An 18444-nucleotide genomic window follows, 5' to 3' on the forward strand; every position below is an offset into this window, starting at 1 on the left:
GTTAGATGCAGATGTAATTTTATAGTCAACATCTAAATGTGGGTGTATGCTCGAAAAAAGTCTGAACAAGGTGGAGGGCAGAAGTGTTGTAGCTGTTTTGAGTGGCTGCATTCAAAGGCGGGGTGAAAAGCTGGCTGTCATAGAGAGGGGGGGAGGCGTGTTAATTTTTCAAATGGAGAGAACAGTGCACACCTTTCAGACAGCTGAAGGTGTTTCACTCAGTTGTACACATGAAAGAGAAATGTCGGATCGGTCCGAATATGAGACCTTTTTTTTTTCCTGGAAATTAGATTTGAAAAAGTGGGGGTTGTATAATACTTGATGACAAGACAATTACGTTTTCACAACATCAGATATTCTTTTTGAATTGAGAGGATTGCCCTATAGGTTGTTTGTAGCCTTAATGTTGCTAAGATAGCAAGTGTTTTCAAGTTTATACAGTCCTAAAAGTGTTTTGTTTCCCCAGTTTAAGCTGCAGGAGTTTTTGAAGGCTTGTGCAACGTGTCTTGCTGCCACACTGAAAATAAATTCATGACAACCGAAAACTAGTTCATAGCGTCTCCCAACGTCTTCACCGCAGAAATGAACCAGGGACAAAAATGTGTCAAACAGCTGAGAATTACAGCTGCTACAGGTGATGAGCTCAAAAAGACTCTGCTAACTGTCAGAAAAAAAGATTCCGGCCGCTTCAACAGTTTGTCAGCAGATAGAGGGAGCATGTGACAGGTCGACAAGATACACAAATGTGGGTTTTAGGTGTTACTTCTAGGTCACTTGTACAAGAGACAAAGCTTCAGTGACGAGGACTGTCTTCTCCCTTGATTAATGTGATCTCAGGTAAACTTTCTCAACAGGACGAGTGTCAAAGTGTTTCTTATCCTCAAAAAGTCTTTTTCTAAAAAACAGATGTTGGAAAAGGGGGCTTTGTCTTATAATCAGGGTCTTCTTATATTCAGGCCAATAGGTGATTGTGTAAAGAATGAAAAAGGATAGCTTAAGAGAGAAGGTCAAGCCCCCGCCCCACTCAATTCAGACCATTCCAACCGCCTGACGAGCGTTTCAGTTTGAGCATCCTGATGCCTATAAACCCCTTGGCCACCAAGACCCATGCGGAATTAATTTAAAAGAAAATAAAACAGGAGATTTTTCCATATTAATACACAGTATGCAGTAATGAAAGATTAGAGAAAAAAAAAAGACTATCTGAGATACAGATGAGATACAGATTAACAATTAAATGTAACAGTGATGGTGACAGCCATGAAGGTGAGGAAGAAACACATTGTACTAATAGTCAAATTAACTAATCTGAATGTGCTACATATTCAGAGTGTCCATTAAAGTCTCAATGAAATGGCAGTTGGAGCATCTTTGTCTTGAGTAATTTGATGAATTTCCAACCGAAACAGACGTGGGCTAGGTTTATTTACAAGAGGAATTTAACTCCAATTCTTGAAAGCTGATTGGACTGCAAAAAAAATCATATCATCCTTTTCCCACTTTGGGGTCAATAAATTGTATCTTTTCAATTACGGTACAGTAAACCAGTCTTTGGAATAAGAATGAAACATTTGGTTTAAAACATAACCGCAAATATCTAAGCTGACATTTAACAGTTCAGAGACAGAAAGTTATATTAAAACTGAGAGATACAGTGAACCATCAAAACACTATAATTCCTCTCTTGGTTTGTGTGTGTGTGTGTGTGGTCCAGGTATCACTCATGTTTTGGGAACTTAAATGTGTTTAAATTGTCACATTATGGGGAACTGTCTTCATTATAGGGACTAAAGGCAAGTCCCCCTAACGTAAATTGTTAAATTTTAAGGCGAAGACATATTTTAAGCTTAGAGTAAGGTTAGGTTTAGGTCAGGGTCAGTAGTAGTTATAGTAAAGGTTAGAGTAAGTCCCTGAGAAATTAATGTAAGTCAATGCGATGTCCTCTGAAGTCATAGAGACACAACTGTGTGTGTGTGTGTGTGTGTGTGTGTGTGTGTGTGTTTGTGGAGGCGGGCCTGGTGACCCTGGCTGTCATGGCGACAGATGTTCCTTGCTCACATTCCTCAGCTCAGGAAGCAGGAATTCAAGCTATTTGCAATCTGGATAGTCTCTCTCTCTCTCTCTCTCTCTCTCTCTCTCTCTCTCTCTCTCTCTCTCTCCCTCTCTCTAAAATATCCAGGCCACATTTGCACCCTTGTCATGATGGTTGCGGGCTGCAAGCAGCCGAGTTATGCCCAACACATAATCACCAGCCTGCCTGACAGACTTAACGAACACAGGATAAGTTACTCACACACGTGCACACTTTTAATTAATTGCACAAATGTGATGGTCAACAACACTCTCCAGAAAGTAGTTTTTTTGTTTCTTTTGTTTTTTTTTAAATTAGTTGTCTCTGATCCATTTCTGAAACCGATTCCCCACAAATCAAAGCCAAATGGAGGATGTTCAGGAGCAGAGTGCATTTGGACAAACATGCATCGTTTCCACACAGAGATCCATAAAACCTGCGCTGTCTTCCTCCCTCCTCTTCCTCAACCATGGCAGCAACGTGTAAAAAGCTGCTCTGCAGACAAAACAAGTGCACGGCTATGCTTAAGCGAGTTACGTGTTACTTACAAATTATTACAGTGTTAGCCGCGGAAAGCCAACATACAAACTATGAACACTAACACATGCACTGCTTCAAAGTCACGTCCTGTTGGCCTCATCGTTGCATAAACACCACAGTGTTTGTTTGCTCACACATCGAAGGCTTTAAATATGCTTAGCGTGCACCGGATTCTTTCACGGCCGCAGTTTGTCCTGTAAGTACAGTAGGCGGCCTCCGAGGATCGCAGAGAAGTTCACGGAGGGAAAACGCTGAACGCACCCCTCCTTCCCTTCACTTCCTTTCTTTTCCCTGTCATCTCGATGCGTGGCACGCCACTACGCCCCCCCCACCCTTACTCCCCTCCAAAACATTTCCTCCTTTAAAAAAAAAAAAAAAGTGATTATGTAACAAGCCACATTGCTCTGTAAGTGGCAGCTGGAGAAGACGGGAAAGGCTAAGAGGAGGAGAAAGACGAGGCTGGCTGATAAGAGTTGGGCTCAGAAAGTAGGGGTCTTCCTCAAGAGGACGTGAGGGAGAAAGTAGGTGAGGGGTGTTCAAGGACATAGTAGCTGATGTACGACAGCCATGATCGCTCTGGAATGGCTTGAAAAAGAAAAAAAATACAGACCCACAGCTCAGTGGCCAAAAAATGGTTAGTCAAAGGTGAAGTCCATCACAGTAACACATCCAGAGTAACAGTACTAATGGATTATTAGCAGCACCTGAACATTACTACAGTCAAGTTTCTGTACAGGTGTTGGGGGGAGAGGGGACAGGTCAAGAGGTGTATGAAGACACGCTAGTCTGTATTCAACAAGTTGAATTGCCATCAGAGGAGGTCGGGAGAGCTCTCCGACTGGCTTTTCAGACAACTGAATCGGTGATTTCCCCCCTTCAAGAAAGGTTCTTCTAACAATTTCGCCTCCACCTTTTCCTTTAGGAAGAGGCTTCACGGAACTTGTTGCAACATTTTATCAGAGACATTGTCACAACGTACAATAGGAAAACTTTAAGATCCACAGTGGTGTGAAAATGGTTGCCTGGTTTGTTTTGTCTTTCAATTATGTTTTTTGGATTGGGAACTCGGACTACTGACCAGATCGGGTGGGCGGTCAGTTGTCCCTTAGCTAGAGCTGCAACATCAATTATTCAATTAGCTGATTGATAGAAAATTAATTGGTAACTATTTTGGTAATTGATTATAATGGTTTTAATAGTTTTAGCCATTTTTAGGCAATGTGCCAAAACCCTGACGGTTCCAGCTTCTCAAATTTGAGGATTTTATGCTCTTCTTTGTCGTAAATGACAGTAAACTGAATCTCATTGGGTTTTGGACTGTTGCTTGGACAAGTCAAGACATCGCCTTTGACAAATTTTTCACTATTTACTGACATTGTATACACAAAACGATTAATCAATAATCAATTTTTTTTTAAAAGCAGTTGGTCAGTCAGCCTTTGTCAGGGCTTGTTGTCTGAGGCCAGTTTAGTGATCAAGGGAAAGAAATCAAACCATGTCAAAACACAGCCTCACAAAAACATGCACATAAAAGTCAAGAGTTTTTAAAACCCCTTTTAAAAAGCTGTCTGAAATTTAAACTGTGTATAAAAGAACGAGCAGTAAAAAGTAGATTTCAAGCCTGATTTAGAAAAGAAGATGTGCCAAATAGGTTGATATAGACATTGTACAGGCTGAATCGAACTCCCCGTAGAAAACTCAACTGCTGAAGTTGCAACTGTGATAAATGGTTTTTTTTTGGTTTTTTTTTTTAACTTTGTGTACCACCCACACACAGACTATGTCCTTTGCTCTGTTGACATTTAACAGCCCTGTAAACAAACTCTGCACTGTGCTCTCGCATTGTGGCATTTATTTTGGTCTAATGTGCTCTGAATGTGGAAACATTTGAGTGAAAATTTTGCCTGAAGCTAAAATAAGTGTTGGATCATTGATTGCTCACATTTGTAACGGTACGCCTTTATTGAATTTACTTCAGTTATGATTAATCATTCATTCACTGTAATTAATCAATCAAACAAATTATTCATACTGTGCATTCCTAGTAAGAATGAAGCAAACACACACACACACACACACACACACACACACACACACACACACACACACACACACACACACACACACACACACACACAGATCTACAGAGACACACAGGGACAAAGGCTCTGCTGTAGAGTGTGACAGACAGACGAGAGACAGAGGATGAGAGGCGACACGTTGGGTGGCGACTCGACTGCAGCAGAAGGAACTGTTCCACCCTGCTGCCATTGAATGTTCACTTCCTGTTTGTATTGACTGGGCCCACACTGGTCTGGTCCATTCACAATGGTGGCAGCAATGGAGGTCAACTAGTCGGCACTGAAGCCGAGCAAATGGCTGCCATTGCCGCCCGCAAGCCTTTTTCAGATGCTTCTATTAACTTAGACAGATGTTTGAAATACACCGGAGGAGCGTCAGTGTCCAAAATGAATTTCACACTCACCTGCCACACCAAGAGAAATTTCTCCCGATAAATTACTTTATAGATACTGTAGAGCTGCAATGTTCAATTGATTAATTGATTAGTGGATCGCCAGAAAATGAACAGGCAACTTTTTGATAACTGATTAGTCATTGATATTATTATATTTTTTCAAGCAAAGAAGCCAAACATTCTCTGTTTCCGCTTTCTCCAATGTATGAATTTGCTGTTTTTCTTTGTTTTGTCGTTGTAAACTGAACATATTTGGGTTTTGGGCCGTTTGTGGAACAAAACAAGACATCGGGTATCATCGCCGAGGACTTGAGGAAAATGTAATGGATATGTTTCGATGTTTTCTGACATTTGTCGCTTCACATTAATCATAATGAACATAATAATAATAATAAACTTCAGAGCAAAAACAGGTACTTTACAAATACACCCCCCCCCCAGCAGTTTTCAATGGTCAATATTGACGAGTATGAGACACTATACGTACTACGTGCCTCGCCAACAGCAGTTGTGTGAAAATGGAATAACTCATAGATTAAGCCATTTGAAAACTTGACACTCAGAAGAAAACATTACCATTTTAAGATTAAAAGTACTGTCAAATATCGACATCTAGATACCAACTTACCTACAACTTGCTAACATGCTCAGTTTATCTGTCAGGTGTGATTTTCGTGTTTAAGCTTCATATGAAAGCCTGCTTGAGAAAGTTCAACTTCTCAAAACAAATAACATAAGCCTTTTCTCTGAGCTCCTAAAAGCACTTTGGATACTTTTAATTTGTGTTTTGGGTACAGTGATCCTCTTGTTGTCTATTTGGTGTTCTTAAAACAACCATTGCCATGGGTCATGTACAGCCTGTTTGATACAGTGACATTTCAAATGTCACAGTCACAAAAAGGTAACAAAGTTTGGTGAGCGAACATTACTGACAACTTTTACCTGGATGTTTGCCATAGTGGAACTAATCACAACTTCATTTTAACAACTAGTACTTGAATAACACGATCCCTACAACTAAAAAAAAAGTATTCAGATCCTTTACATAACTAAATACAACAAGATGCCCAAATCGCCAGTTTGATCTTTAACAATGTTTTGTGTTTTATAAGCGCATCATGTGTATTTTAGATAAAGTTGTAGTAGGCAAATTAACTACTAATTGTTAAATAAATGTAGCAGAGTAAAAAGTACAATATTTCCCTCTGAAATGCAGTGAAGTAAGATTATAAAATAACACCACATGGGAATACTCAAATAAGGTACATGTACCTCAAAATTATACTTCAGTAAATGTACTCTCTTTCTTTCTTTCCCCTACTGCTACTTAAACTATCTATAAAGTGCCATGTTGCCTTGGTGAACTTCCCACCAAAGTTTTTAGATCAGATTTAGAAACATACATATCAAAATGAGAAGAGCATGACTACGTTCTAGCCATCCTGTTGTGGAACGAACCAAGAAACCTGACTGCCAGACCACTAAAGTTTCAAATACCTCAAATACTGAATCAGTCCTGCAGTCTGCTTTTCTCTACTGACCCCCTTATAAAAATAAAAAAAAACACAAAACATGTATGTGTGTATAAGTATGACAAAATTATCACAGTACAGTTGAAAGCAAATCACATTTGAGCAGTGAAACATATAGAAGTAGCAGGTGAAATGCGGAAAAGCTAAAAACCCTTTCTCCTGATCCTCTAATGCAGCACACAGTCAGTCCAGGTGTGTAAGACAGGGAAACAGGATGCAGAGCAAAGGCCCTGCTATAAGCAAACACCCAACTAACAGCGGCTCTTCGGCTGTGATAAGTTAAAATCGATTTGGCTCGGGCCCGCAGCCTCTCCCTGCAGGGGCAGCCTCATAACTTCACTGCAGCGGAGAGCATTTCTTCGCAGTGCTGTGCATGGGCTTGAGCAGAGCATTCTTCACATGCCGAGCCCCATCACAGAGCTCGTCCTCGAGCCCTTTAACCGCTGATGTACCAAATCTAAACTGGACCAGCTGCATTTTGTGACGACATGCTGAGATTTAACTGTTTGGCTTAGTTGCTCCTGAAACATTCCTCATCTTTTTCACTTGGAGAAATTTCCAAGAACGCCTTCCAAGAGACTGAATAATGTGACTGAAAAGAGAATATTGTTTGGTGGCGGTGGTGGTGGTGGGGAGGGGTGTTTGGCAGCTGCTCAGACTATGCATGCAGTAATTAGTGCACATTAAGTGTGACAATGTCACTGACGCAATAAAAATACAGACCTCATTCATTCAGTGAATCTTGCACCAGGATAAACCTCTATGTGGTGGTACGGCATTTGATAAGCTTTAAAAGTAGTCAACAGTACCACTCTAGCAACAAACCTACACCAACTCAACTCTCCTTGCATTATTACTGCTATTGTCGAATTGAGGGTTTTATGCCTGATGCAACGACAATTTGCATCATGATCAGTTTCTGTCGCTATACACAGTACTCCGCAACAGGTGCAATGAACTGTAGAGGTCCAGTTACGTTACATAACTTCATTGTGTGACAACACAAAGTCTGATTTTTGCAACATGTACCAAAACCAATACAGAAATTTGACTCCCTGCAGATGTAATTTTCGAAACTCAACCGGAGCTGTAAATATGGGAGATGAATAAAGTGGCTCTAAAGTTTGGAGATATGATGTTGTGGTTTGATGCTAAGGTCAACTCTACTTCAACTCAAGTGACCCCTGATTAACAGCGTCCACATGACTCCTTTACTCAGTGATTCCTGGGGCTGAAGGCTGAGTGTAAAGCAGGCCTGCACTTCCCACGGAAACACTCCCTCCTCACTCTGCTAAAGAGACGTTTGACGGCGCATTTGCATTCCTCAACTGGGACAGACGGAGTAAACGCCAAACAGCCCAGTTGGGAAACCCACCTGATATTTCAACATTTCAATGCTCAGGCCAGCGTTACGTAATCGCAGCGCTGTACACTTGGCAAGGAAGACTTGTATTGTATTGCTTCTGAGAGCGTATGGCACTCTAGCCTGCTTTCATTTAAAATTCCTGACGGAAGGAGGCAGAGCGGCCCTGAATATCTGAGTGAATTGGCTTTTACTGCAACAGAACAACACTTGCTCAGACACACACAATACTAATGTATTCATACATTGTATTAATGTATTATGTATTCATGTCTCTCTGCTTCTTGTGAATGTCTCACACATCATGGCAGGAAAAATCAATCACAATAGCAACTTGTTCTAATCAGTTATGATTCCTAATTGTTATTCATTTTTGTTTGTACAGAAGGTGCAATTAAATGTCATCCATTAAAACTGCCGGATGTCTTATCTGTTTCCTGTAATTCTAGTCGTAAAAAACATAAAATCTAAAGTCCAAAATTAGATTTTGAAGTTTTTATTGTGGCCAACTGAGGTGTTTTTACAAGAATGCTTTTCAATCATGCTGAGACATTTGTTCATCCTTATGAGGATACTCTCATCCATTCACATTTGTATCCAATTATTTTTTATTTTAGTTGAATGGAAATAAACAATTGTTTGTTAAATAACTTTCTGTAGGAAATTCTATGAGATACATTTTTCAATATGCTGTAAGTTTTTAAAATTCAACTGAAAAGGCGTTTATTCATAAAATATCTAGTTTTTTTTTGTGGCTAATCCAGTTAAAATGTCTTTAAATCTAATATTACCTTAAAGCAGTCTCAGTAATGGATTACCAATATTGCCTGAAAGGCACCAATAAAACCAGAGATATTAAGGGGATGGTTGATTTGGTGTAAACAGCGTAAGAAAATTGCACCAACTCAAGCACATTCTGATTCCTAGCACAGGGTCATACACTTCTACAACCAAACCCACAAACATACACACATGCATGCTCACACACTCTCTTCCTCTCTCTCTGGCTCACCTGGTCACAGCCGGCATTGACCAGCTCCTGCAGCATCTGCCGGTTCACCTCCCCAGCACCCGCAAGGTGTCCCGACCCGGAGGATGGACCGGACTCATTGGCGAAGGGCATGAGCGACTTGCGGATTTCCCGCAGGGCATTCTGGTAGTTGTTGAACTTCTGCGGGGGTCGGAGCTGCTGCTGTCGGCTTGCCGTGTCTTTCCCGCTCTTGCAGTCGGCCCCTCTGCCGCCATCAGTCCGGGAGCTGCCTCCGTGCAGAGCCTGGCTCACCAGCTTGGCCGGCTGCTTCAGGCCCTCCTTGATCTCCTGAAGCCTCTGGCGTGTGTTGCCCACGTACGGGGCAGCCGGGAAAGTCTTTGGCCTCATGGCCTCAGTGCCCAAGGGCAGGCACCTACTCTAGAAAGGAAACACACACACACACACACACAAACTGGCACTCACTCCCCTCCAAAAGATCCCTTTCAAGCTGGCTAACCTAAATATATAAAGGGTCTCCCACAGCAGATTGAAGGCACAGATCTGGAAGTCCTCCTGTGTGTCCGTTATTTGTATGTCTCTCTCTTTGTGTTTCTGATTCCTGCTGATGCTGGTGGGGCGGGTGAAGGTGATGTGTGGGATACTACAGGCGTTCCATGGTGTGGCTTTCAAGGCTCAGGTTCCAGCTTATTCCAGGAAATGCAGCCGGTCACAAGGGCACCACGGAGCCAAACCATGATGCTGCCAATCTGCGCCTGTGGAGGAAGGGATGCAGTTAGAGCATGAAGTCTGTGGTCAAGCATAGTGTTCATGTTTTTCTTATTTTCTAAAATTAAAGCAAACACTGGGCAGTTTACATTATAAGCACAGGAAAGTTGTGCTTTTGACTGAAAAGACCAAATATGTAGAGGTGAACCAGAAATGAAAATGGCTCATCAGAAAAGACACGTTTAAAAAAAATAAATAAATCAAAACCGCAAAGGGCCTCATACATTCTGCTTAAATAGAAGGTAAAGTCCTTGGAATTTGAAATATAGAGGTGCAACAAATTAAAGGAAAAACCAACATAAGTGTCTTATTAAGGTGTTGGGCCACCACATGCCAACAGAACAGTTTCAATGCGCCTTGACATCGATTCTACAAGTCTGTGGTACTCTGCTGGAGGGATGGACACCAGTCTTCCAAAAGATATTCCCTCATTTGGGGTTTTGGTGATGGTGATGGAGAGTGCTCTCTAACACGTTGGTCCAAAATCTCCCATGTGTGTTCAACTGGGTTGAGATCTGGTGACAGCGAGGGACGTAGCATATGATTAACTTCATTTTCATAATAGAGCAAACCATTCACTGACTCGTTTCTCAGATTTTTCCTTTAATATTGTCATTGGTCTACATTTTGGCAATTCAAAGCCAAAATTTCTTCTTTTAATGGTTAATACATGTTGTTATAGATTGTACATGTTATCAGTGCATTGGAGCAGGGCATCAATTGAAAATACTAATATAACATGTAAAACGGGATTTAAATTCTATGGAAACGTTTCATATAGTTGAGATTTTTAAAGTTCACTGTCGTTGGCCACTGTTATGCCAACAAGGATGAACTGGTGCTGAATTGAAAAAAAAATGTACAAAAGTTTTGATTAATCGATTAGTTTTTTGGGCTATATAATGTCAGGAAATGGCAAAAAAAAAAAAAAACCAACATGAAATGACTTGATTCTCAATAACATCACATGGGACCAGTCTGGGACTGATATAACCTTGTAGCCTTGAGGTCAGATTCAGCATCATTAGTGCATGAGCAGTGCTGGTGCAATCCTAAAGCATAATTCAGGAATGCTAGGGGTCGTAAAATGCCACCTGCCCCCCCACCTCAACACCACATCTAGGCATAGCTGTGGTTGCACAAGTCAGCCCCTTTCACTACATACTTCTGCGACGTGGTCATCGGTAAACACCCTTATGAGAGAGCAGAGCTGCAACGTGGGGTCAAAAAAAGTCAGGAGCCCTCCCTGCCTTAGCCCCTCTGCCTGTGATGCTCCCCTGTGATCAGACATTTAACACTATTTGACAGTCTTATCTGGAGGAACATACTCCGCATTCTGCCACAGCAACGTTACTCCTCCAGGGCAGATGGGATGACGTGTGGAACAAATGCACATGTTCCTGTCAGAAGCTTCACGTGAGGGCCGACAATCCAACGTGAAACACTTACAGAACGTCCGGGGAGACACAAAGAGATGTGGGGTGTTTGGAAGGTTTTTGCTGCAGTGAATAGAGAGGACGAGAAGACAGGGAGCAACGAGATTGAGGGTAATGAGCACAAAATTTTACAACAAACACAGACAGACTGTGGCACAAGCTGTGTTTGGCTGTGACTGTGAATCCAAAGCTCATGCTGTTGCCACTGTTTTTGTACTGGTGCACTGAAAGTTCAAATTTGTTGAGCTTTGACCCGAGTTGCGCTAGCCATTGTGGGTGCAGCCACTTGCTGTTGACCACTGCTTGAACTGCAACATGGACAAAAAACAGATAAGCCTACTCGTGTTTCTGAATTTCCAGAATACAATAAAAAGCTGACCTCAGATCAGACTACACAAAAAGGACGGGCCTATTTGCTTGGTGGAATATCAGCCGGCAGATGCAGGTTCAACGTTTGTTACAAAAACACGGTTTGAATCTCTGAGACATAGCCATCTACTGCTAACAACATCTGCATTGTAGATAAGCCCTACTGGGAGTTTCTTAGAGGTAAATACTGCGCCCACCTACAAGAACACGCAGCACAAGACCTTTGTTTTCCGCTGTGATGCGAATACATCTTAAGAGTCTACAGCCATACAAGTAGCTCTGTGGGGCTGTACTTTGGCACCGCCGTGCTTTGAGCTAAGTGCTGAAGATGACTGACTGCCTAAAAAAAAAGGTTCTTTTGTTTGTTTATTTCGGTCAAATTTGGTTTGAATGTCTGCGCAGTCCGTCAAACTTGCCCGTCATGGTAGGTTTGACTTTCATTGTAGTGCAGATGATGTTAGACCATAACTGATCTTCTCCAAGGACAATATCATATTAGATTTATCTGTCTGACATTAGTAGCTATATGTGACATGCCCGTCACTCAGCTGAATTAACAGTTTGTGTTTGATGTGTTTATTGAAAGACAAAAATGGAGATTATGTAATGTTTGCATTACTAAATTAATGAGCTTGAATGCAACTGACTAAATCAAACCTTTTGGGGCTTCTTGGATGATTAAGGGAGATTATTGCATCCTCTTTTTACTTTTTTTCTACATTTGGGTTCCACTTAACTTAAGTCTCACTTTCATAGCCAAGCAAAACATCTTGACGGAAGACCCTGAAACTGACAGGCAGGTTGGTGTCCTGTCCAACTGAACGGCTCACAAGCTTCAAATATCTTTAGAGAAGATTTCCGTTTTGCTGGCAGGTGATGTCTACTCTCCAGATACCAATCTGGTTTGTTATCAACATGGAACAACGGCCAGACAAAATCCCATTCTGGCAGGTTAAAACTTGGCTTGGTTTTAAAATCTTGGCTGCTGTTCCAACCCTTTTGTTGAGCAATCAACCTTTAAATGATGTGCTTGCATTTCGAAAAGTCTGAATGGCAGGTAGATTAGTAAAAGAAAATCACCCAATTATTTAACCCACAATTATCATGACACATGACAGTAACTGATGAGTTGAAAGCGTTCCTTCCAGGAAATCTATTATTCTATATATCAGGACACCTTTTGTGATTATGCCACACCCACTTAAAGGCATAAAAGGCAAGCTGTGTTAAGTTGTTTTAAAAATTTGTTTGAGGTCAGTTTAACCCATGGTTATGTCTGTGTCATCGGTAAGAGTACTGATGCTTAACATTCCAGTGTGATTATCCTGGTTATTTTTAATAACTAAAGTTATTACCATTATTTGCAGTTGTCACGAAAAATAACTAAACCTGCAGATTTTTTTCCACTTCCATTCCCACTTCCGGTGCAGACAGGAAGTTAAAAGACTTTGTTGTAGCTGTAATGCACAAGGTCAATAGAGTTCAAGAGTTGTCAGAGTTGTTTTGGGCTTCCAGGGATCAGAAAGTAAAAATCAAAGTTGCTGCCGGCACCCAAAATATAAAATCCATTCACTTTTGTTTTCTAGGTCAAATTCAGGCAAATGTGGCAACCATACAGCATAATTACAACAATGAGGTGTTTTAGATTCAGCTGTCATTCGCACCTCTGACTAGCTTCTTCCTTATAGCAGCAGTGGCTGAGGCTCATGGATATTGTAGTATTTAGAACTATCCACCACACCAAACTGACATAAAAACCAGGACTTCTCAGAAACTACGCTGAAATACTCCAAATTGATTGGTCATAACGCAGACCTACGGTATCATTACATTATCCAGGAGACTCCCATGTGTCTGTGTTGAGGAACACCAGTGATGGAAAGTAACTATGTACATTTACTCAAGTACTGTACTTCAGTACAATTTTGAGGTACTCACACTTGACTTGAGTATTTCCATTTAATGCTGCTTTATACTTCCACTCCATTTGAAAAAGAAATGTTGTACTTTCTACTCCATTATATTTATTTGACAGCCTTAGTTATTAGTTACTTTTAAGATGAAGAATTTACACAATAGATAATATAAGAAGCTTTTAAACACTGTTAAAGATTCAACCAGTGGTTTCCAGCCTATTTGGCCTCTGAAGTCTTACAAAAAGCATTGTGTGTAGTTGCGGTCACATTTCAGATGTCTACGAGTTGTTAACAGCTCCACCAAAAACAGTGGTTTTTCCTTCTAAATTTCTCAAATGGTTTCATCAGTAAGAGGGACCAAACCATTAATTTTACTTTAATACTTTAACTACATTTTGCTGCAAATACTTAGGTACTTTAACTTAAGTAGGATTTTTCATGCAGGACTTTTACTTGTAACGGCGTATTTTTACATTGCCGTATTGTTACTTTTACTTAAGTAAAGGGTCTAAATACTTCTTCCACCACTGGGGAACGCTGAGGATCTTATTAAAAGAAAACTTTCAAATGGGAATTTAAAGTGGGGAAAAATACCACATGTGAAGATTTGGGTCTTATGCAACGCTAAAGACAATAAACTGTGGAAAATTTGATTATTGTGTGTGATTTTGCATATATTTACCACATTTTTAAAATTCCTTATATAGATAGAAAAAAATATGTTCTTGGCTACTGCCCAGTAGATGCAGAGGAAGACTGGGATCATGGCTTTCACACCAGAGTAGCCAAACATAAGAAGCTGTTGAACTACATCCCCGCCCGCCTCCTCCCTGGCAGTCTCCATCCCTTAGGGCCATTTCTAAGAAGGACACAGCACTCGCTGTTTGTACAGATAAAACTTTGTATAGACAAAAACATGTTTTTTTTTATATAATGGTGGGAGGCAGGGTAAGGTGGGGCCAAGCAGGATAAATGTTGCCCCATCTCTGGCATCTCTTGCCTCCATTCCTGCGATGCTTTAGGCGCCAAGTCCGACCAATGAGCATGCCATTCCACAAGTAACTACAAGTAAACTCATACCACCGTTGAATCATGGGACAGTCTACGCTGACCAAAATAAACCAAAAAAACAAGATCTATGGATGATCTCTGTCTGGAAATAGGCTGTAGGAGTGTGTTTGGGGCAGGTCCAACCTTAAAAATTTACCAGAAAATAAATGTACAAACATATTTCTCCACTGACAACCACACCTCATACACACAGCATACTTAACCCTCTTCATCAACACATACCTAAGCCTTATCTCTACTTTGACTTAACTCTAAACCTCACCTTTGACTCTAAATTGGAAAACATTCAACCTGGAAATGGGAAGAAACATTCAGCTTCGCAAAAAATATTCACACTTGATGCTCCACAAATTGTTTACTGAAGAAAAAAACCATCCTAATGTGTCATTAAGTCTGATGCTGAGTATCAAAATCTTGATTTGTGTAAAATAAATAGATAATTCTGCCTGTTTAGACAATTTTCCTGTGAAAGTGAAATTTTCGAAGAAACTACATCACAAAATGATCATAAACATGTCACCTCAAAATCTCCATTAGGTAAGTTGACCTGCACAAGGAAACAAGTGAAACATTTGTGTCCTCAACAGGTGTTTTCATACGTTTTTGGGAAAAACAACCACTCAACTGAACGTCAAAGCCAATGTGAATCACTTTATCTTGCAGTTCCTCTAACGGCCCCTAGATGTTGACTACAAATTCACTGAAGTGGAAGGGGGAAAAAAAAAAACATCTCTTTGGAAGCAGCTTATTTTCCACAAGGCCTTTGGTTTATAGCTAAAAGAATCAAAAAAAAAAAAAACTTCACAGCGTGTATCTTGTTTGTGAACTCTTATGTGGAGGATTTTAAAGCTTAAAGGGGGATGCATGTTCTGGGTTGTGTTCCATCACACTGTGCTGTGCTGGTTGCTCGCTCTACTTCAGATCCACTAAGGTTTCCCACCCTTTGCCAAAATACACTGTAGTTTTACTGTTGTTGAGTTATTTGCCCCTTCTGACAATATTTTGGGGAAGAAATATGTTCCAAGATCTTTTACTCAGCACAGAGTATTAGGTAACGGGAGCAGCTCACAGATTAAAATTTGACCCTTTCCCGACTGCTGCCAGACTCTATCAGTGTTGCCCAGATTATGTCTAATCTGTCTGATAGATTTCAGAGAATCTGGGTGCTAATGCCTCTTCTCTATTTGGCAAATTGTGCAGGAGGAGGAAAGGAACAGATCTTCCTGACTGCGAGGCTGGTGTAGCCTACAGGCTTGATCAACAGGTGAGATAAATAAATAAGCAAATCTTTATTTATACAGCACTTTTCAAAACAAAAGTTACAAAGTGCTTGTGTCTGTAAAGTAAGCTCAAGTGGTGTGTAACTCCCCCTGGAAAGATTATTTAAGCAATGTTTTTTTTGTTTTGTTTTAAATGTATTTTGTCGTGTGACTTTGTTTCAAGTCTCCTGTGTGTAAACGTACATTTCTCCTTATGGGAGAGTAGATTTTAAAAAACAGGTAGGATCGTAGAAACCCTGTAATCTGAGCCAAGGTTAAGAGAAGAGACGATAAATGATAAATCCAGCTTCAGCATTCCAAACGTCCCTCAGGCATTCACCGACGACCCATGGTTGTCATCCATCTCCAAAGTCAGACACACATGCACGTCAAAATTCAGCCCAGGCCTTGGCCCAGCGCAGGCACCGGAGTTTACATCCAGCGGAAACAGTGGCTGCCTCATCCCAAATTTCACCAAATCTCTTTCACTATTTTTCCACCCAGTTTTTCGCTTTATTTTCAAGGCGAGGGACCTGTAGTCACCTGCCGGTGCACAAGAACACACACAAAACATCTTAAATGACCACAGCCAACATCTGCCTGCATCTGTTTGAGGCCCAGTGATTTCCCACTGCAGTCACCCCTGTGATTCTTGCCTGACAGATGCCTCTGCCCTGCCTGACAGGATTAGATCCAGCTGTGGCTCGATACCTGACAACGCGCTGTTGCACCATCATAGTTTAACTATAACAGGCCTCATTGTTTTTAAAAAAATAAAAATAAAAATAAAAATAAAAAATGACCTTCCGCCTTAGGAAATAGACTGGCAGGAAGTTAAAGTTACTAAATAAAACTCGGATGCTGTGATCTGGTTTGCATAACTAAGGCCTGCTGCTCAGCATTCAGTGGAGTTGACTGGCGCTGGCGTTCCTAACAAATAAAACACCTGAACTGATAAGACTGTCAGGCAGGAAGAGAGAGAGAGAAAGAAAGAGAGACAGAGACAGAGACAGAGAGAGAGAGAGAGAGAGACGGTGTGTGTGTGTGTGTGTGTGTGTTTGAGCGTAGTAGTAATACACCTGAATGAAACACATGTTTGCATCAGTGCCAAACTATGCAGGACTTTAGGACCTAGAATAGTGAAAATAGCACATTTAAAACAAATCCTCTCCATACGTCGGCATAATAACTTTTCCCATAATAACAGTTGTCCCATCATGTTATATGTGAAAAATTAAAATCTGATCCAACAATTTCAGGCCCAGTTTGGAGACTTTTGAACCACAAGTCACAGAGTCCTGGCTTTTCCACTAAAACACCGAACTGAGCGCAGGGATCTTCTGAGACACCACAGCTTAGCAACAAATATATAACCGGATAGCTCCTGGATCTCCTGTGCTGTAACTCAGTGGAGTTAGAGGCCCCTTAGGTTGGAGTCCCCGGCAAAAAAAAAGACTCGGCATAAATTGAGCGTAACTGCAATTACTTGAAATTATCACCAGGGGATAATGTAAAAAAGAAAAACAAAGAAAAAGGGGGAACAAAAAGACTTGTGTTTGGAGGTTTACTCTCCACATTTTGCTTTAAAACCGTTACAAAATGGTGTCTGTGTAGTTTACAGTCTTTGCATTAGGGCCCCTGGACATGAAAACGATAGGAAACCCCTGTTTTAACGTCCTGTGGCCTTCTCAACGCTGGGGCTTGTGGACGCGGGGGGGGGGTGGTGGGCTGAGAGGGCAACACCAGAAAACCCCTATGCAGACATACTTGACTTTTAACCCCCCCACCCCAAAGAGAGGTTTAAAAAAAACACAACAACAAAAAAAACAAAGAAAAACATTCAGTTTTCTTTATCCCTCACTTTAACACACGCGTGACGGGACCCCCCCCCCTCCATGTCTCTCTCTCAGCAACAAGTCGTGGAAATAAGTTACACCACCACTCCCCTCCCCAAAAAAGGTAACTCTCAACTTACCATGTGATAGAAGCAGCGAGAATAACTCAAGATTGGGGAGCGAATCCAGTCAAACGGCGACTTTCCCAAAAAACGTCCGTTTCTCCGTCCGCGGAGCGCGCGGAGACAGCCGACTGGGGTGGTGGTGGTGGTGGGTGGGGGGGGCGGCTCAGTGAAGACGGAGGAGCTGGGTGAATATGATGAAATGAGCCTCCATTTTCTCCCCAGACTCCAGGCAGGATCAGAAATGCAGCACAAAGTTGGACACTCGCTGCATTGTTAACATTCCTCGGGTCACGTGAGGGACCGACGCACGTCAGCACCGGACCGAAGATCGTCTGTTGCAAACACGACCCACTCGCCGCGGCCACCGGGTTGGGTTTTTTTTTTTTTTTTTTCTCTCGTTGTCGCGCCCGACCGACGGCTGCTCCCGCCGAACGCGAATAGGGCCGAGGCCTGCATCCGCCGGGATCCCGGCGCAGGGCGCGGCCGGATTGGCGTGCTGGGATGGCCCCTCGGTGGCAGAAAAATCCGTTGGTTTGAGGCCGACGTGATTTGAAAATTGATGGGTAACAAATGGGCCCTCCACAGCTCCTCCTGCATAAGCACCAAGACCCCCAGGCTGGAAGCCGTGGTCGTTTTGTAGTCATTTTGTGCATCTCTGCAGCCGTTTAAGATTTTTGTGGTTGTTTTCTGTCTCT

The 18444-nt window shown here is 41.7% G+C and overlaps 1 protein-coding gene across 1 annotated transcript in view; it reads right to left on the reverse strand.

The window, feature by feature from the left end:
* The window catches only part of lats2 (large tumor suppressor kinase 2), a 35442-nt gene extending 17524 nt beyond the window's left edge, over nucleotides 1-17918 (reverse strand). The window contains exons 1-2 of the mRNA XM_040148062.1: nucleotides 17765-17918; nucleotides 8995-9725 (exon numbers count right to left, since the gene is read on the reverse strand). Coding sequence (XP_040003996.1) covers nucleotides 8995-9360 — 366 coding nt within the window. The 5' untranslated portion in view covers nucleotides 9361-9725; nucleotides 17765-17918. The remainder of the gene's footprint in view (nucleotides 1-8994; nucleotides 9726-17764) is intronic.
* Between the last annotated feature and the right edge of the window lie 526 nt (nucleotides 17919-18444).

The sequence above is a fragment of the Xiphias gladius genome, chromosome 16 (genome assembly GCF_016859285.1).
Source record: "Xiphias gladius isolate SHS-SW01 ecotype Sanya breed wild chromosome 16, ASM1685928v1, whole genome shotgun sequence".
Lineage (NCBI taxonomy): Eukaryota > Metazoa > Chordata > Actinopteri > Istiophoriformes > Xiphiidae > Xiphias > Xiphias gladius.